The following is a 25,663-nucleotide window of genomic DNA, read 5'->3' as shown; positions in this document are numbered from 1 at the left end:
ACCCCAGCTGACCTGCTGACCCAGGAGAGAAAAGTGCATGGTTATTTTGGAAGCCACTGACACTTGGGACTGTTACATAGCACTTTTGCAGCAGAAGCCTGACTATTATGTTGGGAAGACAGGGGCTTCCCCCACCCATCCCCAGCTCACTACACAAAATCCCTCGCCCTGTCTGGTCATCGTCACAGAAGTCCCTGTGCCCCTGCCTCTGAGGTAAATACAGAGACTCCCTCTGGAGGGGGAAGTCCCCCAAGTTGTGGGCTGTGAGACCTTGGATGAGCTACTTCCCCTAAGAGTCACCTGTAGGGTGTGGGTGACATGCCTACCTCACCAGGGATTGGGAGGTGTCCATGGGATGCCTCAGGTCTGAGGGGCACAGGGGTGGGAGGAAGTACCCAGGGCTGCTATTTGGACTTGTCAGGAAGGGGAGGAACTTGGCCTGCCTCAAGGGATGGGGCGACTCCTGTGAGAGAGCTCACCCCTGAGGTAAATGGAGCCTCACTTTTGCAGGGTGTGATTTTGAGTACAGTGGGGAATCTGACACTCTAGCCTGAAGAAAAAGCAAACAGGGTTATCTCAGGACCCACTCCAAACCACTCCTGTGGGAACAGGCCACATTGTTTGTATCAGGAATGCTTTCGAGCTTCCAGTAAAAGAATATGCAACTAATCGTTGCTTTTTTTTTTAAACTTTTTTTAACATTTATTTATTTTTGAGAGACAGAGAGAAACAGAGCATGAGTGGGGAAGGGGCAGAGAGAGAAGGAGACACAGAATCTGAAGCAGGCTCCAGGCTCCGAGCCATCAGCCCAGAGCCCGACGCGGGGCTCGAACTCACGGACCACGAGATCATGACCTGGCTGAAGTCGGACGCTTAACCGACTGCGCCACCCAGGCGCCCCCCCCCCTTTTTTTTTTTAACGAAAATTTTTTTTTAACATTTAAAAAAACAGGAAGAAAGAAACAGATGACATCATGAGACACACACCAAGGTCATCGGGGATTGTGGCAGACAGAATTTTGCCCCCATGATCTCTACGACCTCCACCATCAGTGCGAATCCTGTGGTTCTTATCTTAAATGGCAAGGGGACTTTGCAGATGTAACTAAGGTTACCAACCAGGTCACGTTAAAATAAGGACATTACCTGCGATTACCTGGGTGGGCCCACCGTAAGCACAGGAGCACTTAAAGGCAGAAGAGAAAGGCAAAGTGATTTGAAGCACCAACAAGATCCAAGATGTCTTTGCTGGCCTTGACACAGGAGCTTCACGAGAAGGAGCTGAAATCCACCAACAACCAGTGGGCTGAGAAAAGAGCCGGGGGGGGCCCGGCAGAACCGCAGCCCCAGCAACACTGTGACGTCAGCGTGGCGAGCCCCCAAGCAGAGAATGCAGCCATACCTTGACAGCTTCTGCCCCACAGGACTGTGAAATGATAAATGGGGGCTGTTCAAAGCCCGCACGTTTGTGGGTGCTCAGTACACAGCGAGAGAGGTAGAGAAGTATCACCCTCACTTTCTAGCTGAGAAACTCTGAACTCACAGCCACGGAGCTATGGGACCAACGACAGACCCCAAGTCCATCTGATCCTAGAGCCCGTGCTGTCGCTTTCCCACTGGGCCTGTCCAGATAAGGAAGCCGGGGCACAGGAGGCCGGGGCATTGCCAGGTCTGTAGCATCTCAGCACAGAGGAGGCAGGAGCAGGCAGTGGGGCTCCATCGTCCCCACCTCATCTGAGAAGCCCCAGAAGCCCCTAACTCATGGTCTCTCTGATTCCATCCGCTCGGCCTGAAACACCCCTAGAGCCTTGGAGTCAGGGCGTTGCCCCCCCACACACACCCCCAAAGTCTTAGGTGAACAGGTGCCATCCTCCCTGGGGAGCTTGGCAAACCTCACCCAGATGCGGTCAGACTTCAGGCTGCAAATTTCTGTATGGAGAGGCCTACAGAAGGCAAGACCTGGACAGAGGCTCCAAGGTGCCCCTGGCAGCCCACAGCTGCTGGGGAAGAGCCCGCTGAGCGTGGGAAGCGGATGGAGAGCCCAAAGGTAGGAAAAGGATTCCTGAGGTGGGGGCAGGGCAGAGGCGTCAGCTGGCCCCACCAGACTCCACCTCCACGTCTCAGCTCCTCTGATACATGCTCCCAATCAGAGGAAACGGTGGTCCCAGGGGCCAGATCAAACCCAGACATCAAAGATGTATTCAGTTCGGCTGAAGCAATGCTTAAAAAAAAACAAAAGTCTAATCCAAATGCTTAAAATGGTGAGGTTTCACATTACAAGCCAGATTTCAACCCTTCTTGAGAACTCACAAGCTCTGGCCACACTGCATCCATCTTCCCACATGGCGGCATAGGCGGCCAAGTGGCTGCCAGGCCTTTGGACGGGACATGAGCTCTGCAGTGCCCCAGTCCGCACTGCCCCCTACTGCTTCGCCTCACCTACCTGTGCAGCCCCTGAACACTTCCATCTTCCAATTGCTTAGGCCTGACCTGACTCCACAACCCTACTTTTCTGCCCCTACCCTGCCCTGCACAGTCCTGGGGAGCCCCTGGGAGAGAGGATCCAACCCATGTGATGTCAGCAGTTCAGAAGTAGAAGCTGGGGGTGTCATGATAGAAATTCAGGGGCCTCTTCCAGACCCATTGTTGTGGAAAGCTGTTTCCAGGGCCCTGATTTGGCTAAGAATTTGTCAGGGGTCAATTCTCACTTCCTGGTATGGACCTAAAGGTATGAAGAGGCACCCACTTTCTCTGCCCTTACCAGCCTGAGAGTTCCTGGGTGCCTAGTGGGGCATTTGACCTGCATGGGACCAAAAGGGCAACCCAGAGAGGTAGAAATGGTGTTCCTCTTGCCCAGCCCCTCATGGCCCTGGGAGCAGCTGCCCACATCCAGATGGCCCTTTGGGGAGGCCCAGCTCCCTCCTCCCCACCGCAGGGGCACCTCTGAGGAAAAGAAGCAACACTGACTTTGTTTTCAGCCTCCTGGAAAAGGCTCTGTAGGATTCCAAGGCGACACTTTGCTCCCTTCATTGTGAGCTGAGACGCCCCGGTGCTGCAATGCAAGAGACAAGAAATGAGTAGCAAACGGGGGAGGGAGGTGGAAAAATTAAATTTTGCGTGATCAGCAAGGTTTCAAACAATCGCTCGCCAACTGAAGTGGGTGCCACGTCTATAAGTCATTCTGTTTTATAGACCATTAGGATCTCCAGAGAGAGCCTGCATGGAGACCACTGCTTTTTGTTGAAATTAAAATGTCAGAGAAAAAGAAATAGAACAAAACAGGGAATCTGCAATTAATTACCAGGCCATAAAAATTCAATAATCAGGAGGCAGAGCGGCCGCGGGCCCAGAGGTATCAGAGCCAGCGTAACAAGAATGGAATACATTAATCTTTTCAAATTAGTTTTTTAATCTGACGGGGATATATGGTGACATGCCTCCCCTCCCTGCCGGCTCCCCGCCCCCCACCCCCCCTCCGGGGCTCCCGCCGGAAGCCAGGCTTGGGGAGGGAGGCTCGGGTGTGAGCTGGGGGCCTGCCCAAATCCGGACTCCCAGACAAGGTAGAGCTGAGCCCAGGGCCCCCAGGCCGGTGGCCTGGTGGAGAGAGCCCAGCACGGCTGCCAGGAAAGCACTTCTTGGGTGTCTGGATCTTGCTGGGTCTCAGCGCATGGAGTCAGTGAGGAGGGCACCTCTCTGAGCTTTGGTTTCCTCCTCGGGAAAATGGGAACAGTATGCCAGCCTCATAGGTAGGCTGCATTTAGAAGGCCTGGTACTCAGTGGGAGGCCCCTACGGTTACTGTGTTGACTGTCTAGACCCGCAGCTGCAGCAGCAAGGAGCGGGGTGCCGCTCCAGCACACTGCTCAGGCCGCACTTATGTATCACTTGCTGTGTGCTCAGCCCTGGGAGAGGAGAGACCCAGCAGCCCTTACCCTGGGGATGAGGCTCAGAGTCTGGTCAGAGAAACATTTACTGGGGGCCAACCAGGATGCAGAGGATTCGAAGGCAAAGGGGCAGGTGCTTCCCAGCCAGCCGCACCCCCGCCCAGCCCAGGCACAGACAGCCGGCTCCACCCCGCGCCCGGGGTCAGTCCCGCCCTCTGCGTCTGACTGGAGGTCACGTCAGCGGCTCCTGGAGACTTGACCCGGAACTGAGCCCTCCTCCTGCACCGCCTCCCAGCTGGGGTCAGGGCTGTGCTCCAAGTCTCTCCAGCTCGCTCCGATCTTCCTCGGCTTAGCCGATCTCACGGACCACCCCCTAAACCTCAACAAACCTGCCTCTGGGCCTTGGGGTCCGGGGGCCTCGCACCCGCTAAGCCTCCTCTGGGAAGCCCCCCGGTGGAGTTCCTGACTGGCCAGAGTGGGTACTAAATGGGCTGTTGGAGCACCCAGCCCGGGGGGGGAGGTGACCTTGAGCGGCCGGATGACCCGCTGCCCTTTGGCCCTGGACTCCTTTTAAATGTAAGTTACAGCCCACCAAGTGCCGGCCCTGTGTAAATCCTTCACGTGGATTTTCTCGTTTCATCCCCTGGGAGGTGGCGACTGTGAATAACCCCATTTTGCAGAAGAGGAAATTGTGAAAGCAGAGCTGCTCCCCATTCTAGTGTGTGCTGTGGTCTCTGAATGCAGCGTCACTAGGAATACAAGCCACTGGCTTCTTTCGCCTTCCCCACTTTGTGTTACGGTAAGTGTTCCATCAGTGCTCACTGGAGAGTGACCCTGCAGAACAGCCCTGCAAGGGGACCTCACCTGCCCTGCAATCACTCCCCCTCCCCCAAATGTCTCCACTCCTGCCTCCACATGTCTCCACAGCTGCCATTTACTGGACACCTACTGTGTGCCAGGTTGTGGGATCTGGTGCTGTTTACGGTAAGACCGTGGTTCCTACTTCACACAAAATAAACAGGCTGAGAAAGAGGGACCCAAGAGCTCATACGTCTGTCTGGCACCCGACGGCGGGTTTCTAAGAACCTTGTCTCAGGGCCCCATCAACAAGCCTCCCCTCTCAAGCCTCCCCTCCTGTGGTTTTTGTCCCCAAACCGGGTCCTTCAATCGGATACCCTCACTCACCTCCCACAGGAAGCCTCCCAGTCCCTCTCGGAACTCCTGTAATTTCTATCACTTCGTGCAAATTACTATCCTGTTACGCCAGCGGCCCAGCCACCCACCCACATATGCCCCAGGGTCCCAGCAGAAGCAGCAGCGATAATAAGAAGCACCCAGGAGGGGCATCAAATTTCTACCTCCCTGACCCAGGACCGTAGACCTCGAGGACCCGCACCGAAAGCCCAGACCCCAGATGCAGGCTTGCTCCCCTTCCCGGGCGCAGTTCCAAGCGCAGCCACCAGATGGCGCCCGGCTCGCTCTGGCGGGGCTTGCAGTAAAGCTGTGCGGCCGCCAGATGGCGTTCGAGACCGCAGTTCTGCGGGCAGTACCGGGACAAGGCGGAGACTAGAAGGCAGGCGGGTCCCAGTACGGGCGCAGAAGCCCAAGCCAAGTGACCTGGACGTCTCTCCCTCCTGGCCACACCATGATCCAGCCCGCACCCCGGCTCTCTGTGCCCGCCGCGTTGGTCCTGGGCTCCGCCGCGCTGGGCGCCGCCTTCGCCACCGGCCTCTTCCTGGGTGAGTAAGGCGGGGCCTGCGGCACCTCCCGCAGAGCCCCCGCAGGCGGGGCAGGTGCGGGAGCGGAGCCCGTGACTCCGCGAGGCTGGCTGAGGCTGAAGCTCAGCCCTGGCGCCCCGGAGTCCCAGACCCTGACCCAGGACCCCTCCCCGTCAGGGAGACGGTGCCATCCGGAGCGATCCCGGCGAGAGAAGCGCCTGCTGCCCCCTGAAGACAGCCCCCTCTGGCAGTATCTGCTGAGCCGCTCCATGCGGGAGCATCCGGTGCTGCGGAGCCTACGGCTGGTCAGCAGGGCCAGGGGCGGGAACAGGCGCCCACTTCGGACCCAGCGGGCCCCACGTGCTTGTGTGACCTTGGGCTGGGCCTTGGAGCTCCCCGGGCTTCCGGGACACCGCAGGCGGGGCGCGGTGGGCGTTCCCTGAGGGCCAGTCCCCCTAGGCCACGCCCACAGCCGCGCACCTGGAGGGGGTGTGAACACGGGGCGGAGCTGGGTGACTGGCAGTGGTGGTGCGACCCTCTCCCCTCCACCACCGCGACACAGCTGACCCTGGAGCAGCCGCAGGGAGATTCCATGATGACCTGTGAGCAGGCCCAGCTTCTGGCCAACCTGGCACGACTCATCAAGGCGAAGAAGGCGCTGGACCTGGGTAGGGCGCACGGCTGGGACCACTGGGAGCCTAAGTCACCAGGATGTCCCCCATTCTGGCCTGAGCCTGTCCATGTCCCTGCCCACAGGCACTTTCACAGGCTACTCAGCCCTAGCGTTGGCCTTGGCGCTGCCCCCGGCCGGGCGCGTAATAACCTGCGAGGTGAACCCAGAGCCTCTGGAGCTGGGGCGGCCCCTGTGGAGGCAGGTGAGTGTCCCGCACATTTGAGGCCCTCGTCAGGCCCTTGGAGCCTGACCACTCCCAGCCCTAGGAGAAAGGACCTGCTGGCTGTGACCCCACTCCTTCCGCAGGCTGAGGAGGAACACAAGATCGACCTTCGGTTGAAGCCCGCCCTGGAGACCCTGGGTGAGCAACGGAGTAGAAGGGGCCTTGGCACCATTTTCTAAGTGGGACGACTGGGCGTGAGCTAGTGACCAGGTCTACTGGGCGGGCTTGAGGCAGTGACAGTCCTCTGCTTCCTGGCCTCACCTATGCGGCCACATGCTGGGTGGCAGGGCGCCCCTCCAGACCAGAGTCCCTGAATGGTCACAGCACCTGGGCAGGCCTGGGCAGGGGCTTCTGACCACCTGGGCTGCGGACTCAAGACCTATCTTACCCCCCGCCCCCCCCTCAAGACGAGCTCCTGGCCGCGGGCGAAGCTGGCACCTTCGACGTGGCCGTGGTGGACGCGGACAAGGAGAACTGTGCCGCCTACTATGAGCGATGCCTGCAGCTGCTGCGCCCTGGAGGAGTCCTCGCCGTCCTCAGTGTAAGGGATAGACTAGGGGGAGAGCCCTCCTGGGCTGGGTCTCCGTCTTTTCCCTTGGCTCCTCCCTGTGCCCCGCCCCCATGCCACAAAGCCCCGCCCAGTGCTTTCTCCCCCTGGGGTCCTGTCTCCAGCTCTCACCCCTCCTCCTGCTTAGGCACCTCCTCCTCGGCCCTGTCCCTCCATGATGCCCCGCCCCTCCGCAGGTCCTGTGGCGCGGAGAGGTGTTACAGCCTCAACCGCGGGACACCGAGGCCCAGTGCGTGCGGAACCTGAACGAGCGCATCCTGCGGGACGCCAGGGTCCACATCAGCCTTCTGCCTCTGGGCGACGGCCTCACCTTAGCCTTCAAGATCTAGGGCTGGCCCCCCGAGAGTGGCCTCAAGTGAGGGGACCTGGGTACCCCAGACATCAACCCTGAGTTCTAAATTCGACAATAAAGTGGGGCCTGGGACAAGATCTTCTCAGCCTCCGTACGTGGCTCTAACGTGGGGTAGGGAGGGAGGGCCCAGCACTGGCAGGTTCTTCAGCAGAAGGGAGCCTTGAGGTCATAGGCGTCATCCCCTCCGTGGCACTGTCCTGAGGACCACGTGGCACCAGGGCTAAAGCCTGAGTAGGAGCCTCCAGCTGACGGGAGGCAAGATATAAAGTTTTGATTGACCTGGCCACATACAGTTGCTCAGAGATCCCAGCTCTTCGGATTTGCCTCCACTCCACAGGATGCTCGCTAGAGCCCCGCCTTGGTCTCCCTCCTACTTAGCTTCCTAGGAGGGTCAAGTGAATGAAGCTCTTGTTTGGCGCAGCTGGGACTGGTTGGGAGACCACAGCTGGAGTCTGACAACAGGAAACAGACCCTACAGCTGACCAGGTTTGTGGCTGGGTACTTTCACAGGTTATGCTGGTTCTGCTATCTGCCCATGTTTTCACAGCACTGTCAGCTCGATCTCACCTCTACAGTGGAGGCTCTGGTCAGTGGACATCATTTCTGAAAAACAGGCCACTTGACTTAGACCTGAGGACCACGAGGTTGGAGTATATATCCTGTCCTCCCCCTGAAGTCCTGGAGAAAGGTGAGGGACTGAGTGGGATCACTGACCAGAAAGGTGTGAAGCAGACAGGCCAACAGGTAGGAGGAGACCATCAGTACTGCGGTTTTAAATAAGTTCCCCAGAGGAAGATGAAGATATGGTTAGGCTGTCCGGCACCAACATCTACGAGCTGAGGTGGAGGGAAGCCAGGTGCTTCACTTCTCTCATCTAAACCTCCCTAATCCTAATCCCCTAGGAAGGTATCTCCAGGCCACAGATGAAGTGTTCTTCCCACTAACACTGCCTCAGGCAGAAATGGCATCAGCCTAGAAGACAATCAGGTTTTGCCACCACTTGGTTAGGCCTGGGTGCTGCTACGAGGCTGGAGGCTACTAGAAACAAGGCCACAGGAGACCGTTAACAGGCAACTTTCATAATCCTAAACTTCTTGGTACGTACCTTACATTTTAACCCACAGGGCTCTGGGTGTGAACCAACCCTTGTCTCTCCACACATTAAAGCCTATTAAGGTTGCACATGGGGAAGGGGCACCTGGGTGGCTCAGCCGGTTAAGCGTCTGACTTCGACCCAGGTCATGATCTCACGGTCCGTGGGTTCGAGCCCCGTGTCGGGCTCTGTGCTGACAGCTCAGAGTCTGGAGCCTGTTTCAGATTCTGTGTCTCCCTCTCTCTCTGCCCCTCCCCCGTTCATGCTTTGTCTCAAAAATAAATGTTTAAAAAAAAAAAAAAGGATGCACATGGGTGAACAGGCCCAATTTACTCTTAAATAGATCTTTGACAAACTGGTAGCTCACTTGTGCCACACCCAGTCCTGAGTACTGGACCAGGTAAACACAACATGAGGGAAGGCCACTGGTTAACTAAGGGGCAGCAGGTCATCCAGGAGGCTTCAGGGGTCACCAGGCCTGTGACCAGTTCCTTCCCACCAAGCACCGCCAGCAGTTTCTCAGCGGTCTGCTGAGCTACTTCACAGCTCTCCTGTGTATCCCAAAAGCATGAGGTGTTTTCACACCTAACTTGCAGACATCTTTTTTAACCTAGCAACAGTGTCTCTCAAATGGCTCAAATTCCAACTTTCTGCCATTAAGTCCTATCTTATTCATACAGGCCATTTCTGCCAGTCCGTCAAGACGAACACAGTAAGATCAGAAAGACCCCTTTTTTTGTTGTTTTTAGAGGAGAGCACGAATGGGGGGAAGGGGCAGAGATTGAGAATCCTAACCAGGCTCCACACTGAGCACAGAGCCCAAGGCAGGGCTCAATCTATAACCGTGAGATCATGATCTGAGCTGAAATCGAGTCAGATGCCTGACTGAGCTACCCAGGCGCCCCAGAAGGAGCCTTTTTATCACCCCAGTGTGGAAAGTTTGCTTGGGTTTCTAATCTCTCATCAGATTCTTTCTGACCTAGAAATATTCAGCATGTATCATTTTTTGGGTAGTGAGTCTGAAAGTACTTACATTTCCTTATCTGTTCTCTCTCAGACTTCAAATGGTACACTGGGTCTAGTAGTTTCAATGTGAACAAATCTCTCCCTTCTCTTAAACTCTGATCACATTCTTCAAACTATCTCCTCCCATCAGAACACTTGCTCTTTCCTACTATTCCAACCAGAATCACCTATTAATTTCTATCATTCAGTCCAAGTGCAGATTAAGGGCCAGTGGCCACAAAACCTGAAGGCACGGCTTCTGGTCTCACACACTTAAGTCCGACCCTTTCAGTCAGTGTCTGCCTAGAATGAAATGACTGACATCTGACCGAGGCCCACATATTCCCTTCTCAGTTCCTCTGGTTACAGACACCCCACTCCACTTGCCTACACCTTGTCCCATCCCACCTATGGCCTAGCTCATTTTCCACAGCGATAGCTTGCAGGGGTGTGGTGTATGTGGCTAACCTTCAGCACCATCCCTTCTTCCTTTCTTCATCACTTACTCTCCACTCCCTCCTGGGGTCAACAGTGATCCAATGGAATTTTGGACAAACTTACAAACTGAAGATATAAAGGCATATATCCTCTTATTTTATTGTAGTCCAAAAAGCTCATGGAGTTACTTTAGGGACACAGAGGACTTAATGGCACAGATTTAGGTAAAAAGCAAAATGCTCACCAGAAAAATAAAGTACTAACTAGATACAAGGGAGATTTGACCCTAGCTGGCAAATGTTTAACTCTGCAAATACTTGGAGTCATTAGTTATGTATACTTGTTTTATTCATAATCTGTAATGTTTTGGGATACCAAAAGTAACTCTAATAGTTGAATTTAACAAAATTTTTTAACCTCATCTTAAAACTTCCACTGATCCATCTCATTCAATGGCAATTTTCAATGTTAATAAGAACATAAAAACAAACATGCACACAACTGCACAGTTTTCATAAAGGTCTATTTCATTATTGGTGGGTAGCGCATTTAACAGTTAAATACATTTAAATAATGTATAGGTGACTGCACGACTGCAGCATTGGTAACTAGATAACCGATTCAACTAGAAACCAGCTAACAAGTAACTGTCTAAATGTTTAAAATACAGCTCTTGTTTAGATCATCCTTTGTTTTGATCACCTTCTTGGGGGGAAAAAGCCTGCTGGTCGGTCACACTGGAAATATATTAAGGCCAAATCTTCTGATATCCATTCCCAGAGGTTTCTTTCAGCTAGATTAAGCCTCCAACTCCAGGGCAAGCCCAAGTTTGTGGCCTCCAGCATTAATGCTCTTCCCATCTACCAGAGCAGACAGTGTAAGCTTGACACCTGTAAACAAAAGCAGGCAACTATGATTTGTCTGAACACCTCCAAAGTCTGCAATCTTTAATAGCCTGCCTGTCCCTCCTCAGCCTGTCAGATGACCTACTAGTGCCAGCCACCAGAGGGCACTTAGGAGTATCAGAGATACAAGAGAATTCAGAAAGTAAAGAGATAAAGTCACAGAGCATAAAAATGTTAATAAAGTTCAAAGTGCTCTAGAAAATATAGTAATATTCAATATGCTACAAAGGAAAATCATAATTGGACTCAGGAAAGGAAAACTACAATAGAGAAGTGGGGAAAACAGAATATAGACTACATGTATAGACTATTACATATTGCTAAATTAATGTTAATTTCCTTAGCTATAACAGTGGTATTGTAGTTAGGAAGAAAAATGTCTTAATCTCAGGATATGCATGTTAGGGCTGGTGTATCCACATGTCTACAAAACAAATAATTCTTAAAGGCATATAGAGAAAAAAAGGATTATGTATGCAGACATGGACAGAGAAAACACATGTGGTAAATGTTAACTGGTAAATGTGGCTAAGGGCATATGGGTGTTCTTCATACCATTCTTTCCTTTAGGTTTCCAAAAGGCCAAAATAAAGTCTGGGGGAAAATCCCTATTTGAAAGGGGGGGGGGGGGGGGGGGGAGTTCCAAGTGCTTTAGAACCTGCTATTCAAATGTGGTCCAAGAACCAGTAACACTGGCGTCACACAAGAGCTTGTTAGAAAGACAGAACCCTTCATCCAGATCTATGGGCTCAGAATCTGCATTTTGATGAGTCCCCGGGTGATTCATGCACACTAAAATTTGGTAAGTACTGCTCTAGAAAACATAGCAAGGCTCAAAATAGTACATAAAGTAAACGAGACTACAGAGACCAAACAATGAAAGCAATGAGTTATGTCAGAGAGCACAACACTCCTGTTCTGAGTAGATGCATGCTGAAGCATTTAGGGAAGTGTCATGACAGCTCCAACTTCCAAACAGCCCAGCAAAAAAAAAAGGAAAAAAAAAGGAATAAAAAAAATTGTGGCAAAAGATAAACATGTTCATAGTACTGTTTTTGAAAGGTTTACAAAGAAGCTGAGAAATAAAAAATAATTTTTGAAACACCATCAAAAAAATCCTACGTATCAAGAACACTTACCAGGCCTCAGAGTCTGAGTATAGCCCACTCCAATTAAACTAGAGTTGTTGACTTTTGCCTAAAATAAAATACAAAAACAGCTGTAAACTTTTTGAATCTCCGGAGAGACAAAGGCCCTCCAGGTTTCCTTATCATGCAATTATGAAGTGTTCTGCTTTTTTATTCACATGTGAAATACTGAAATTCAATATTGTTATTAAGCCAAACAACAGCCAGGTGCCACTTAATTCTTATCCATTAAACTCAAAGTCAGATTATCAGTAGGACCCAATTTTCTTCATTGTAAAAAGGTGACAAACAACCTCTAGGATCAAAACAGATTTGGAAATTATTTGATGTCTACACTCTTGTAATGTGTAACATCAAAACAGTCCAGTCCAGAGACAGAAATGATGTACCTACAAGCAAAAGTCACATAAACGACACTTACATTCACTCGGCACACAGCCAAGCCTTCACTAGCCACCAATGGCCAAGTGAGCTATTGGTCTTAAGAAAGAAATGCCCCACTAGTGACCATCTTGTGTCCAACAAGCTAAGAGCCTCAGACAAAACTGGATACAAGTTTCTACTATTTCAGAATAGAAGTAAACCATCAAACTGTGATGGGCAATACTTCAGGGTGATGCTTGATTGGGGGCACAGGGGCACTAGAAATGTTAGATGTATTTCCAAACTAATCCCCAGGAGTCACTCAATGGCACACAGGCCAAAGTTGCCTTCCCATTTTAGACTATGAGAGAGCTACATCAGCTGGCATTAAATCTGTGATGGTGCCATGGACATACATTTGAAAAGAACAGCAGCGTAGCTACCAGAGGATAATGTGTGAATCCTAAGGTTTTTACTGCTACAGTGTAAGTGGAAACAGACGGGAAAAATAAATGAATCACTGCCTTGCCAATGGGAAAAGCATTCTGGGTGCTTCTCATTCTTTCTGCTTACAACTGCTATCATAAAATAAGAGTGAGGCTAAAGCTTAACTGCCTAAATTATCAAAACATTGTTCTCAGGAATGAAGATCACTTTACGTAACAGAAATAACTCTCGGGGAAGGTTTAACTTCCTTTTATTCCCAGTACATACAGTATAGGCAGTGCCTGACCTGTAAGCAACTGACACACAGGAACAGCTGCTAATGTGCCTCAAATAGAGCCAGTGCCTTGCCTCTACACTCTCAGACACTGCACGCCCTTCTACCCTAAACCCACTATGACTGAAGGATGAAATAGCAAAGAAGCAAAGAGACTGGGTAGCTCAGTCAGTTGAGTGTCCAACTTTGGCTCAGGTCATGATCTCATGGTTCACGGGTTCGAGCCCCCAGTCGGGCTCCGTGCGGACAGTGCAGAGCCTGGAGTCTGCTTTCGATTCTGTGTCTCCCTCTCTCTCTGCCCCTCCTCCTGCTCAAGCTGTCTGTCTCTCTCTCTCTCTCTCTCAAAAACAAACATTAAAAAAAAAAAAAAAAGCCTAAGAAAAGGACTAGGGTGGTTATCCACCCCAACTAACCAAGAACAGGTGGAAGGGAGTTCTTGGGATGCAAGACTTTTTTTTTTTTAATGTTTATTATTTTGAGAGAAAGCGCAGGCGGGGAGAGGCAGAGAGAGAGGGAGACACAGAATCCGAAGCAGGCTCTAGGTTCTGAGTTGTCAGCACAGAGCCTGACACTGGGCTCAAACTCACAAACCGTGAAATTATGACCTGAGCCAAAGTGGAACACTTTGCCGACTGAGCCACCCATGTGCCCCTGGGATGCAGGACTCTTAATGCTAAAGCTGGAATAGTCCCAGGCAAAGCAGGATGAGCTAGTGGTCACCCTAGCCAGGAGGGAAATCAAAAGATGTACAACCCCTTCTGGTTCTACCCCTTCTGCTCTGGGCCTAGCAGTAAGGAAAGTCCTTTCTCTCTCTAAGCTTTGGGATCTCCACCTGCAAAACAGCATTTGTACCACAGACCCTGAAGATCAAATCTAAAGATATTTTGTTAACCATAAAGACAGAGTCCGGGGCGCCTGGGTGGCGCAGTCAGTTAAGCGTCCGACTTCAGCCAGGTCACGATCTCGCGGTCCGTGAGTTCGAGCCCCGCGTCAGGCTCTGGGCTGATGGCTCGGAGCCTGGAGCCTGTTTCCGATTCTGTCTCCCTCTCTCTCTGCCCCTCCCCCGTTCATGCTCTGTCTCTCTCTGTCCCAAAAATAAATAAACGTTGGAAAAAAAAAAAAAAGACAGAGTCCAACTAACATAGTACTACTATTTCCTATAGAAAGACAAAGTAACAATTAAAATGCTATTACTCCTGGCCTGGGGCCAAAACACTGGCTTACCTGAGCTTAGACAGGCTTGGAGCTCAGGGTTATTATCCACACTAACTGAGCAGCTTTTGAGGTTAAACAAACTCCTATGACCTGGTAACAAACTTCTAACACTGTCTCCACAGAAAATGCAGCATTACAAATTCTAATTCCAATCTAGGAGTAAACTAGGGATCCTGTGAACCACGGTTCAAACTTTCAATACAATTCAATCTACCCAAAGATGAATTCCCACAAGCAAAGAGCCCACTCCAAGCCCACAGCAGTACTCACAGAAATGGAAGCAGTGGGGTCCAACTGATATTTGGCTGCAATGCCAAAGCGAGTGCAGTTGGTACCTGATGTCCAAGCAAGGTTTACTGAAGTGTCAAGATCTTCACATACTTTCTGATAAATTGAACCTCCAAATTCTGTCCCATCATTGCTGTAAGATACTTTAAATTAGTAAATCTAAAACAGACACTGTAATGTCTACAGCACTAAGCTGATATTGTAGAATTATAGTTAAACAATGCTATAGTTATACTGCTCACATGGGTCTCTAGTATTCCACTGAAAACGTGTTTTAAAAGGTCTTTATTCCAATGTATGCCCCAAAGTAAGGTCATACAAATCATGATAAATCATTCAGTAGAATTACCACCCAGCCATTAATAATCATGCTGTAGAATGCTACAATAAAATTATCAAAATGTATTAAGGTAGTACGGGAGGGATTATAAACCAGGCTTTGTAATATGTATTTTCTATATTTACATATAAGAAGAGAAAACTCCCAAACATTATCAGGTAACAAAGATTATACATCTAGATGGTAGGATTAGGATTATGAGAAATTCTGGTCTTCTTCTTTGTACTTCTGCTATTTAATAATCTGTTGTTTTTATAAGGGAGAAAAATTCTTAAATCCTTTCAACATACATACCTAATTTGGGTTAGGTAAAAACACCATACATTTTAGGCAATCCTACCAACTCAGCACCTCAGATATCACAGACAAGTCAAACATACTGGTAATTTGGCAAATCTTAGCCTTTTCTAAAACTCCAGAGCACATCAAGCCTCACATAAATTAAACATTTACTCTCTCAGCACCAAAAGTCAGACTAACGTTTTTTACTATACACTTCTAAGGGCACCCGGAAATGCCTAAGGATGATGATCTTTTTGTGTTAAGAGAGATCCTTTAGGGGTACTGGGTGGCTAAGTTGGTTAAGCATCCAACTCCTGATTTTAGCTCAGGTCATGATCTGACAGTTTGTGAGTTTGAGCCCCTAGTCGGGCTCTGCGCTAACAGCGTGGAGCCTGCCTGGAATATTCTCTCTCTCTCTCTCTCTCTCTCTCTGCCCCTCCCACACATGCATGCACACACACTCTCAAAATAAATAAAGAAATTTTCTTTTAAAAAGGCAGAAATTCTTTTTTTTTTTTTTTAAGAGAAATCCTTTAGATTGTACCTGGGTTCATAAGAAATGACAGGTGACATCAATACCACTCCCAGGTCCTATGTCCCCATAACCCACAAAGCAAATACTCACACATTAGTGTGTAGCTGGAAATCCCCAGTCCTGTAGCCCACTGCAAAGTTGTTTCTTGTCAGCTTTGATTTGGCACTGTCAAAGGTCATCTGGTACCCAGCAAGCCAGCCCTCATAACCAAAGACAGCTGAACCATGGATTGCAGGTCCAGCAAAATCAAAGTCAACATCACAACCGAGGTTTATACACTCCCTCTTGTAAGAAGACTTGATTTTACCACTTTTCTTTCTGGAAAAAGAACAAGCTGACTTAAAACTGATGCCAGTGGGAAAGCCTTACACACTCAACCTCTGCACAGACAGCACAAGAGGGATTTATGAACTGCAGCACAAATGGGGAGTAAAAGCAGTAGTAGGATAACCCTAAGAGGTAAAGAAGATACAGCTCAGTGAGCTAAAAAAAACAAGGGAACATGGAGTTACTGGACTTCCACCACCATCAGAAGATTGCTTTTTGCACGACTGGCAATCAGTCACAAAAGCCTATTAGAAACATGTTAATTACCCAAGTTAGTGCCACAATGGGAAGAGGCATATATTTGAAGGGAAGCCAACAATAGCGACTGTAGTACTCATCATCTTCCAAAGGCAAAAACAGAAATTCACCACCACAAGGAAGTTAAGGAAGCTATCAAACAGTAAACGTGCACCTTTCCTAAATATACAGAAATGCTTTTAAAGCAGATAAAGGGGTGCCTGGCTGGCTCAGTTGCTAGAGCATACGACTCTTGATCTCAGGGTTGAGCTAAAGCTCCACACTGGATATAGAGATTACTTAAAAATAAAAATGAAATTTAAAGCAGATAAAAATGTCTGTTACATGCTTACCCCGTGTTTGGTGAAAAGGTAGTATCAAATGTCAGTTTCAAACCTTGACAAATCTATTTTGAGAGAAAAAGAATTTGTTTTCATCATTATTTCCTTTTTGAATTACAAAAATAAATTAATACTAAAACACATGTTCAAAATGTTACCTGGTCTTCAATTGCTATTTCTGTTCCCAGAGTGTTATCAGTGTTCCACTTTTCTGTGAAAGTCAGACCATACTCACACCATTTATATTTGGTCTCCAAGGTTCCAGTAACTTTACCAGTGTCTGTGTTAGATGAACCAGATGTTGAGAATTCCTAGTAAGACAATAAATGACTTCATGAACTTTCTTGTAAGCCTAGAAGAATCACTGCCTAACTTACATAAAAACCCACTAAAATACAGGAATTTCACTAATCCTTTTTTCCAGTTTCCCAAATATTCCTATCCTCTGCTACTGTGAGTACATACAAGAACAAATTAGCCTGTCAGTTACTAACTGCCACCTTACATACACTGGACATTTCCAACCAATCACAAGTTAACCTGTATTTAATTCTCAAATGAACGACAAACTGTAGACCTTTTAAGGAAACTTCCACTAAGGTGATTTTATTTGGAATTTAAAAATCAGGGAAGGTGGCGGGGAGGAATGAATGTTTTGGCACTGTCTGCTTTCTGCCTGATATTAAATAAAACACCACGAAGGTTAGTATGGTTAATCATAGATGCCCCCCCATCACTAAAATGAGCATTTATAATAACTGACACACTATTAGGAAATGTTTCCTGAAAATTCCTACAACAGAAAGCACTCCAGTGTAGGAAGAATTCATGCCATGAGAAAAAATTTAAAATCTTTGGTAACCCCAATATTCTATTTTTCTGAGACGAAGTTTTCCTAAGATTTCATACCTTCCCAAACATCTTTCACATTCTCATTAAAAACGAAACAAAGTAGGAAAAGATTTGCTCTACAACTGGTTTTATCATGCATGATGTAAACTATATTATGTATGATAGATAATATCAGTAGAGAAAACAATCTAATACAGGTATTAATTTGAAGCACACCACATAATCTTATGTTTGCAGCAAATATAAGTAACTTGCCAATCCCTAATTGCACACCAACTGGAAAGGAAGGCATAATATGGAGGGCTTACTGAAATTTACAATCTGCTATAGAAAATCCAAAAACCTAATAATCTTTCAAGTTTATTATACAGACAGGCAAACTTCCAAGTTAAAATATTAAAATACCTACTGAGTGTTCTGATTCACAATTTGTCTGCTAATGATGGCTACACACTTTGGCCAATGGAAAGCCAAGTCTAAAGAAGACAGCTAATCTAACTAATAGAACTCAACCTGAAATTGTGATGCCTGCAAGAGTGAGGAAATATCAAAAATATTATCAGTGGAAGAAAAGGCCAATCATCCCTCACTTAGAAAACAGAACATTTGTATAACTATTGCTCTGCAGTGAGATGGACTCAATCTCCTGATGTAAAATGCTTTAACAGGAATTTCAAGTCAAGGCTTGGCACTCAGTGCCCATACTAAAAAGCACTGGATTGTCAGGAAAAAACACTGGATGTAAAATTTAAGAGTCCTGGCATCCAGTTCTGGCTGTCATTTAGTAAATGAGTAACACTGAAGAAGACACTTTTCTGGGTCTCAATTTCCCGTATTGTATTAACAAGATCTACCTTTGGAGGATTAAATTGGACTGGCACTGTGAAAGCTCTGCACATTTTCCTGTGCTCTACACAAAAGGAAAGCATTACTAAAACAATATATATGGAGCATGTTCTTCTAGCAAATCCTTGGAATGCTGAATATGTGGAAGCAGCTATTTTTAATCCTGAGTGACAAAGACCAATGACTCTTGAGGCTCCACCCACTGCCATCCATCAGCCTATAGGTTATGAGCCAGCCTATATATATATATGTGTATGTGTGTGTGTGTGTGTGTATATATCTATACCTATATCTATACCTATATCTATATCTATATCTATATCTATATCTATATCTATATCTATATCTATATCTATATAGATCTCCAAGGAATCCTCAAGACACAAAATCAAGATCATCATGTGGGACCAGAACTGGACCAGATGACATCACTGGAACAGCTTACACCTTTCACTCCATCACCAAACACTTAAGGCTTCTACATTCTGGAGCAAACTGGACACCTCTGCAGTTTAGGTGAGAAAACAGAACGAGCTGTTAAAGGGACTTATCTGGGGCCAGGTACATACTACAAGAGCAGTACCACATTGAGTTACACATTAAATGGAAACAAAACATACTGTATGGAATCCAACCCGTATACATCCTTCTTGATCTTAAACCTAATTCTGTAAAGCGTTCCTTAACCACTGTCCACAAAAAGCCTTTTCTCTCCAACAAAGATTTTGATTAATCAATCTAGTACTAGATACACTTCTCTGATTGTTCTTCAGATTAAAGTTTATTTTGTCTCTCCAACCAGCAATAAACAAGCTCTTTAAACAAGGATTGAGTCTTCATTTTTCTCAGAAGGCTTTTGTGACGCCAAAAGTGCACAGCAAGTGCTTATATAGGACTTCAAGAGGTTAAAGAGTGGGAACACAAAAACAAACACTAAGTCACTGCTCTGTACTATTACTCTGAGCAGGTAAGCTGCACAACCAGTGAACACTTGGGCTTCCTTACAGACCAAAGAAGCCAAATGACAGATGTGACCAATATAATACCCCTGAAATCCAAGTCTGTGCATTAAGAAACTACATTATGATCAATTTTAATAAATATCAGTTATATGCACTAAGGGAGCTAACAATTACAGCAAGAATTTATCAAAATAACCAGTTAATAGTCAGTATTCACACACATAACCATCCCCAAAGCAATCTCAAAACAGGGCAGCACCTGGGTGGTTTAGTCAATTAAGCATCTGACTCTCGGTTTCAGTTCAGGTTAGGGTCTCACAGAGCTCAAGCCCTGCATCAGAGCAGTGTGGAACTTGCTTGGGATTCTGTCTCTCTACCCCTCCGTTGCTCATGCAAGGGCGTGTGCACGCTCCCGCTCTCTCTTCTAACAAACAAATGAATGAACACTGAAAAACAAAAAAGGCAGGGGGCACCTGGGTGGCTCAGTGGGTTGGGGGGCCGACTTTGGCTCAGGTCATGATCCCGAAGTCCTGATCTCGCAGTTTGTGAGTTGGAGCCCGGCGCAGGGCTGTGCTGACAGCTCAGAGCCTGGAGCCTGCTTCAGATTCTGTGTCTCCCTCTCTCTCTGACCCTCCCCCACTCATACACACGCTCTTGCTCTCAAATGGATTAACATTAAAAATGTTTTTTAAAAGAAAAAGGAAAATTATTTAACAGTTCATCAGGATTTATTAGATATCTAACACTCACCACACCACTGCATGACTTTGTTTTCACATCCAGTTTCACCAACCCAAAACCTTCAAGTAGAGAGTAAAAGATAACAAAATGATTATTCTGTATAAAAAATGCATACCAATAGCTGAAATCACATAAAAAACAGAAAAACTTCATATATTCAGAGGAGCATAAAAATGTGGGTTGATACAACATTTAAATGAAAAGATTTTTAATTACTCTATGTAAACTAACATGTACAGCACAGAACATCTCATGCAGCTTTGCCTAGTGTTCTGGTGTATATATGGCACAAAAAATGGTTTTCAAACCATTTTAAAACCTAAATATCAGATCAGAAAATTAACTTTAAGTCTTGGAATAACCAATAGTTTATTGTAATACAGACATTTAGAACAATTATCCCAAAGAGATCTTCCTTTAGGATTAATCAACTAAGTAACTGGAAAAATAATCCAAAGTAGAGGGGGTGTATGTGGAACAAAATCTTCAAGAAGAAAACCCAAATTCATTTGAAAAAATCCATAAACCACTAGGAATAACCACTGCCAAAGCAAAAACACTTTAAACATCCTAATTCTAGTCACTCAAGACCTAAGCTGTATCTGAAGGAAATGAAAGCACAGCTGTTTTTTCCTTATAAATAAAATCCATGAACTACAGTTTGAAAAAAATTAGAGGAAACTGGGGTGGAGAAAGATGTGGATTGTTACTATTTTAACAGAAGTTTTATCTAAAATGTATCTAGTAAACAAACCAACACAGCAAGATATTTACAATTTGAAAAAATTATTAACTTCCTCAAGCAATCCAAACACATTTTCACTTCTGATCGGGGGCGGGTAAGGAAAAAAAAAAAAAAGGAAAGAAAAAAAAGAATCTTACCAAATCCCTTGTTGAAAATATCTCTGGCAGCTTTGCCAAGGTCAGCATATGATGGAGGAATACACATTGCTGGTGGGAAGAAACATTCCAGTGTTAAGGTTCCTGTTCTCCCACTTTCTGTCCAGGAACTAGATTATCACCCACTGCTATCTTTAAATTGAAGCAGTCCAACTTGTTGAAGATGTCTTCTTTTGATACTACCAGGAGCTACACTAACTATATGTATTCTAATGATCCGTGAAAGAGGTATCACCAATAAAGGTTTATTTCTAAAATGAATAACCACAGTAAGTGGCTATATAAACTTGGGCAATTCCTTCCAAAACAGAAAAAACAGACTTTCTATTCCTAAATTTACACAGTATCTACAGCCTCACCTCTTGGGACCCAACTAGTACAAAGAACCAAACACATACACACAAACATATCTATACACACAGAAATCTCTGCCAAAATTCACTGGGATAGGCTGATTTAACCAAGTGACCTAAAACCAAAACCTGAAACAAGGCCCTCTCCCATAACAGACCTCTTAGTATCCTCCATGAGTTCGAAACCAATATTCTGGAGTGGGAAGAGATAGGTAATTAACACGTTAATTTAAATACTAGAATTTAGACAAAAACACAATAAACTGGGATTCACTCAAGTATCTACATCAACTAACTATCAAAAAGCACTTTAGGCATATTAATATGGCACTCAAGTCCTTGGCCAATGCTACGCGGCTTAAGGACAAGCAATCTGTGGCGGTTATACCAGCTCATTCATTCTACAGAGCACGTCCACGCCCTTAGGAGCACGTGTAATGACCTTGTGCTCTCACCAAGGGGGTTACTACTTCCTCTAAAAAAGTGACTGACCCAATCTTCCAAAGGCTGAATCCAACAGTAACTTTTTGCTTTCGAGTTCGTCAAAGGCACGTTCAAGAGGTGGAGGTGATGCGTCCACAGACCAACTCCCCTGACCTAGTCCCTCTATCTGAAATCCCACAGCCCAGCCCCTCCTCCGCAGAGCTGAGGCAGTCAGACGGTGGAGCGGCTACCGAAAGGGGCGAGTTTCCAAGCCCTTGGAAAGATCAGGGGAAAGAAGGTGCGGTTTTCCGGTGGACAGGCTTCGACTCCCAGCCAACCCCGCCCCATCCCGCAGACATCTCTGCTCTACTTACGCCGCGCGCAGCTCTGTCCATAGGTCGCCATGGCGAAGCCACAGAAAGAGGTGATCTGCTGGAGGGACAAGAGGTGCGGTCAACGGGGGTTAGGGACAAGTCAAGAGGCCAGAAGGGGGTCTCAGACAGGGAGGCGAAGAGCCGCGGGGCTGCGCGGCCATCTTAGGGAGCCAGGGCCGACCCCGAGTGTGGCTAAGGCGTCCTGCTTGGCCGTCGGGGCCTAGGCGGCCAAGTGACGCGACAGCGGCGTACCTGGTGCTCTCCCGGGAGGGGCTGCTGCCGCCGCTCTGCTCGCAGCTGAGGCCGCTCGGCTCGCTCAGGCTTCGGCTGCAGCTACCGCGGCTGGAGGGCGAAGTGAAGGAGACACCGTTCCGCCCGCCGCAACCCTGTCCTCCCCCCGCCAGGACCCCGCCGTTGCCCCCGAGGCTGTCCGCCGCGCCGGCCCCCGCAACGCCGCCCGCTGTCCACTCCAACCTGCTTCAGAACAGCCACGAGGGCCGAAGACACACCCGGCCCCGGGGTGGGCTGCTTCTGTCCGTCGGCGGGGGCCGGAAAGGCAGAGGCTGCTGGACCTCGGGTCAGGCAGCGACGAGGGCAACCCCAGAGGAGAGGGGGCGGGGAACGGCGGAGGCAGCGCTGTAGGGACTGCGCGTGCGGGAAATGGGGCCGAGGCCCGGCGCGCGCTCCTCATGGATGGGGTGGGGCGTCAGGCGCGCACCCGCGCGGGACCCGGCGCCACTAGGCGCGGCTGCGCAGCACGGGGGTCACGTACGACTCTCCAACTTCCTTCAGGGGTGTGCTTCCCATACCCTGCAGAGACCGTCTCCGTGCAGGGCGTCTGAAAGGAGTTAGCTAGCGTTACCCCGGCCTAACCTGAGCAAGTGCAGCGTGCGCTTCTGAAAGACTCTCCAAGCCCAGGAAGAACGAATGGGACACTGGGGCGCCACTTCCAACGCCACCCGCACTCACTGCCTTCGCCCACCTCCCATCGCAGAGGCCGCGGTGGGAGGGCCAGCCCAGAACTAAGTGGAGCCGGCCTCAGGGTGCCCCGCCCCTTTTCCTCGCTTCTAGCCCTTAGGGTTCCTCTTTTGTCGCCGCCTCCTGGCTTAGGTATAGGACAGCTTTGCACACGCACCGAACCGGAGCTGTCTTGATGAGTCAAGCCTGCTAGAAAATTTAGGAATCTTGCTGACAAGGCAGTAGAATGTTGCGCTCAAGTTCCTTGAGTGTGCTGGAAGAGTGAGGGAGCTAAGAGAACAAGAAAAAATGAGCCGTCTAATGAGATAGAAATAGGGTCAATTGAAGCCCCAGAATCCATCAGCAATCTCAGCATTTTATCCTTACTGTATCTGAGTTTCCTCATCACTAAAATGGCAAGTTTAAAGGAGACGAAGTGGTCTTTAGTAGCCATTCAGCCGCACACAATGAGGAAAGCCTCCCAACCCCCATCCCCTCTGGCTCTGAAAGCCACCTCTGCTCAACTCAAATGCTGCTGGAAGTTCCACCGTCCTAAACCAGACGGTAACCAGATAGAGATTTCCACAAGGCAAACCCAGATTGAAGGTGCATCCTGATGGACTCCCTCCCATTTGTAAGCTCAGCCATAAAACTTGCCTGGTTATGGTTGGAACTACTCCTGTAACAGGTTAGAAGAAAGGAAGAGTCTTTGCTCAGGCACCAGAAACACTAATTAATGCCTTCATTCAAGCTCAGACAGGTTGCGCTGAAATCAGCCTGGTTCTACTGGGAACTTGTTTGCTTTGGCTGTGCTTGATGCTTTTGTGAAACTAATAGCAAAGACTGATGCCTCATCCCAAATGCAGCCTGACACACCGCCTTCCTGAAAAACCTAGTCTGTGCTCAGCCACCTCCATTACCTGCAATAGGGCTTATTCACAATGTGAACTATCTGTAGTAATTTTAACCCCCAGAGAATTTCACTGTGCCACAGAACACAGACCTTAGGCTTTAGTTTAACCTCCAGGAACCCAAGGAATGTACAGAATACCTAATGACCAGGAGAAGAGTCATGGCAATTTATTTCAAAGTTGTATTCAGTAAATCTATTCCAGTGCTTTCATTCAAAGCCCCTTAGAAGCAGCAATAGTAGCAGCCACCACTATAAGCAACTACCTTGTGTCGCCCACAGGGGAAGCAAAGTACACTCAGCTGCACTTCCTGCTCTCAGGGCACTTACGGTCAAGTGTGTGTAGAGGTATCCAGAACTGTGAAGCGTCCAAGATTTTACTCCACTCGCAAGCTAGCAAGTTAGTCTACCATAGTTTTATAGGTTCATAAATGCTGGCAGAAGACATGAGACTCAGAGACAAAAGACTTTATTACTTGTGGCATGGCAAGCAACATAGGTTCATGTTTGAATTAGTTCCCCTTGCCCTCTCTGTCCCCAGGGGTGATGCAGAACAGCCCATGTGGAAGCTATGCACAGTAAGTGTTTGCGTCACAGCTGAGGACCTGAATTTAAGAAACCTGTTTTACAAAAAAAGAAAAAGAAAGAAAAAACAAACCTCCTGTTTCACAAGCCGCTGCTGCAAACCTGCCCAACCTCTTCACTCTGCCCCAGACAGAGACACTATCTCTATCTTCCAAGGCTGTTTGCTATGCAGACATCCTTGAAAAGATAGTTTGGGATAAAAGAAGTCATAAGACCTGGAGAAACTCCATGGAGAACTGTCCCACAAAAAGGATAGGGAATTCAGGAATTGCAAGTACAGTGCTAAATGCAAGTACAGAGATTTGTGGGCATAGTCACACTGAAAAGACACTTGCCGTAAAGTCTGAAAGGAGAACTTATCAAAAGTAAAAAGCCAATAGGTCAAGGGTGGAAAGCTAAATTCTAGAAAGAGACATGTGCAAAGCCATACAGGTACTTCAAGTGGCAAGAATCACTTGGAAACCACAAGTAATTAAGTAAACCTGGAAAAACCTACAGGAAAAGTTGAAGATGTTGGGTGGAGTCAAATGCTGAAGGTCCTGAAAGCAGCAAGTGAAGAAGAATCTAGGATGGCTGGGAGCAACATTTCTGACCTGAGCAACTGGGAGAACAAAGGTTCCACTCAGTGTTGTGAGGGCTACAGGAGGAGGGTCAGGTGTGAGGATGGAGGATGAGGAAGAGAGAGGAAAGATGATTCTGTTTCAGATAAGTATGAGGAACCAGGGGCCACATCTGAATAGAGTTATCCAGTAGGCAATTATGAAGCCTAGGAGAAAGGTATAGGTAGGAGATACTGGAATGAAAATTTTGGTTTTAATTAGGACTATCCTTGGGTGTGATTAAAGTCAATAAATGATGGGATAGCAATAAAGATAGTAGAAGCCTTAGCAGTGTTGGTATTCCAGGGGTGAACAGACTGGCCAGGAGGCTAAAAGAAAACCTAGGAGGGAATACTTCCTGGAAGCCAAAGGGCAAGAGCAGTGACTGGACGGTGCTCTGCAAGAGCAGTGACTGACGGGGAGAGTGCTGGACGGTGTCACATCCTGAGGAGTGGTCAAGTGAGGCAAAGAGTATTAGCTTCTCTTAGCTACAAATTACCCCAAAAC

General features: G+C 47.9%; 2 protein-coding genes across 9 annotated transcripts; one reads left to right on the top strand and one right to left on the bottom strand.

The window, feature by feature from the left end:
- The first annotated feature begins 4,147 nt into the window (after positions 1–4,147).
- COMTD1 (catechol-O-methyltransferase domain containing 1) lies at positions 4,148–7,493 on the top strand. Of its 5 annotated transcripts, none has more exons than XM_045040190.1 (9): positions 4,148–4,458; positions 4,563–4,681; positions 5,077–5,621; positions 5,778–5,905; positions 6,163–6,268; positions 6,357–6,475; positions 6,580–6,634; positions 6,904–7,037; positions 7,241–7,493. In XM_045040190.1, exons 3-9 carry the CDS (start codon positions 5,528–5,530, stop codon positions 7,391–7,393), a joined length of 789 nt encoding a protein of 262 aa, XP_044896125.1. In that variant the 5' UTR covers positions 4,148–4,458; positions 4,563–4,681; positions 5,077–5,527; the 3' UTR covers positions 7,394–7,493. The 5 variants fall into 5 exon arrangements, with proteins under 5 accessions (XP_044896125.1, XP_006937974.2, XP_006937972.2 ...); XM_006937912.5 differs by having other exon boundaries at positions 4,810–5,621; XM_006937910.4 differs by adding an exon at positions 4,810–4,866 and having other exon boundaries at positions 4,148–4,681; positions 5,254–5,621.
- Positions 7,494–10,458: 2,965 nt separating this feature from the next.
- Positions 10,459–22,728, bottom strand: VDAC2 (voltage dependent anion channel 2). 4 transcript variants are annotated; one of them, XM_019813333.3, is made up of 11 exons: positions 22,580–22,728; positions 22,358–22,447; positions 22,106–22,163; positions 20,938–21,006; positions 20,065–20,114; positions 16,813–16,965; positions 16,667–16,719; positions 15,840–16,067; positions 14,575–14,725; positions 11,997–12,054; positions 10,459–10,842 (listed from the first exon to the last, which is right to left on the bottom strand). In XM_019813333.3, exons 3-11 carry the CDS (start codon positions 22,134–22,136, stop codon positions 10,751–10,753), a joined length of 885 nt encoding a protein of 294 aa, XP_019668892.1. In that variant the 5' UTR covers positions 22,137–22,163; positions 22,358–22,447; positions 22,580–22,728; the 3' UTR covers positions 10,459–10,750. The 4 variants fall into 4 exon arrangements, with proteins under 4 accessions (XP_019668892.1, XP_011285609.1, XP_044896124.1 ...); XM_011287307.4 differs by having other exon boundaries at positions 22,106–22,160; XM_045040189.1 differs by lacking the exon at positions 22,580–22,728 and having other exon boundaries at positions 22,358–22,518.
- Positions 22,729–25,663: the final 2,935 nt, after the last annotated feature.

Source organism: Felis catus, chromosome D2 (genome assembly GCF_018350175.1).
Source record: "Felis catus isolate Fca126 chromosome D2, F.catus_Fca126_mat1.0, whole genome shotgun sequence".
Classification (NCBI taxonomy): Eukaryota; Metazoa; Chordata; class Mammalia; order Carnivora; family Felidae; genus Felis; species Felis catus.
This window is presented reverse-complemented; position numbering and strand designations above follow the sequence as displayed.

What these genes read in the sequence shown, in the direction of transcription:
- COMTD1 (XM_045040190.1), top strand. Translation starts at nt 5,528, where the DNA reads ATGATCCAGCCCGCACCCCGGCTCTCTGTGCCCGCCGCGTTGGTCCTG. An exon ending in GAAGAAGGCGCTGGACCTGG is followed by an intron (nt 6,269 to 6,356) that starts GTAGGGCGCACG and finishes CCCTGCCCACAG; the next exon opens with GCACTTTCACAGGCTACTCA. An exon ending in GCCCGCCCTGGAGACCCTGG is followed by an intron (nt 6,635 to 6,903) that starts GTGAGCAACGGA and finishes CCCCCCCTCAAG; the next exon opens with ACGAGCTCCTGGCCGCGGGC.
- VDAC2 (XM_019813333.3), bottom strand. Translation starts at nt 22,136, where the DNA reads ATGGCGACCTATGGACAGAGCTGCGCGCGGC. An exon ending in TATTTTCAACAAGGGATTTG is followed by an intron (nt 20,115 to 20,937) that starts GTAAGATTCTTT and finishes CTCTACTTGAAG; the next exon opens with GTTTTGGGTTGGTGAAACTG. An exon ending in TACTCAGACTCTGAGGCCTG is followed by an intron (nt 10,843 to 11,996) that starts GTAAGTGTTCTT and finishes TTTTGTTTACAG; the next exon opens with GTGTCAAGCTTACACTGTCT.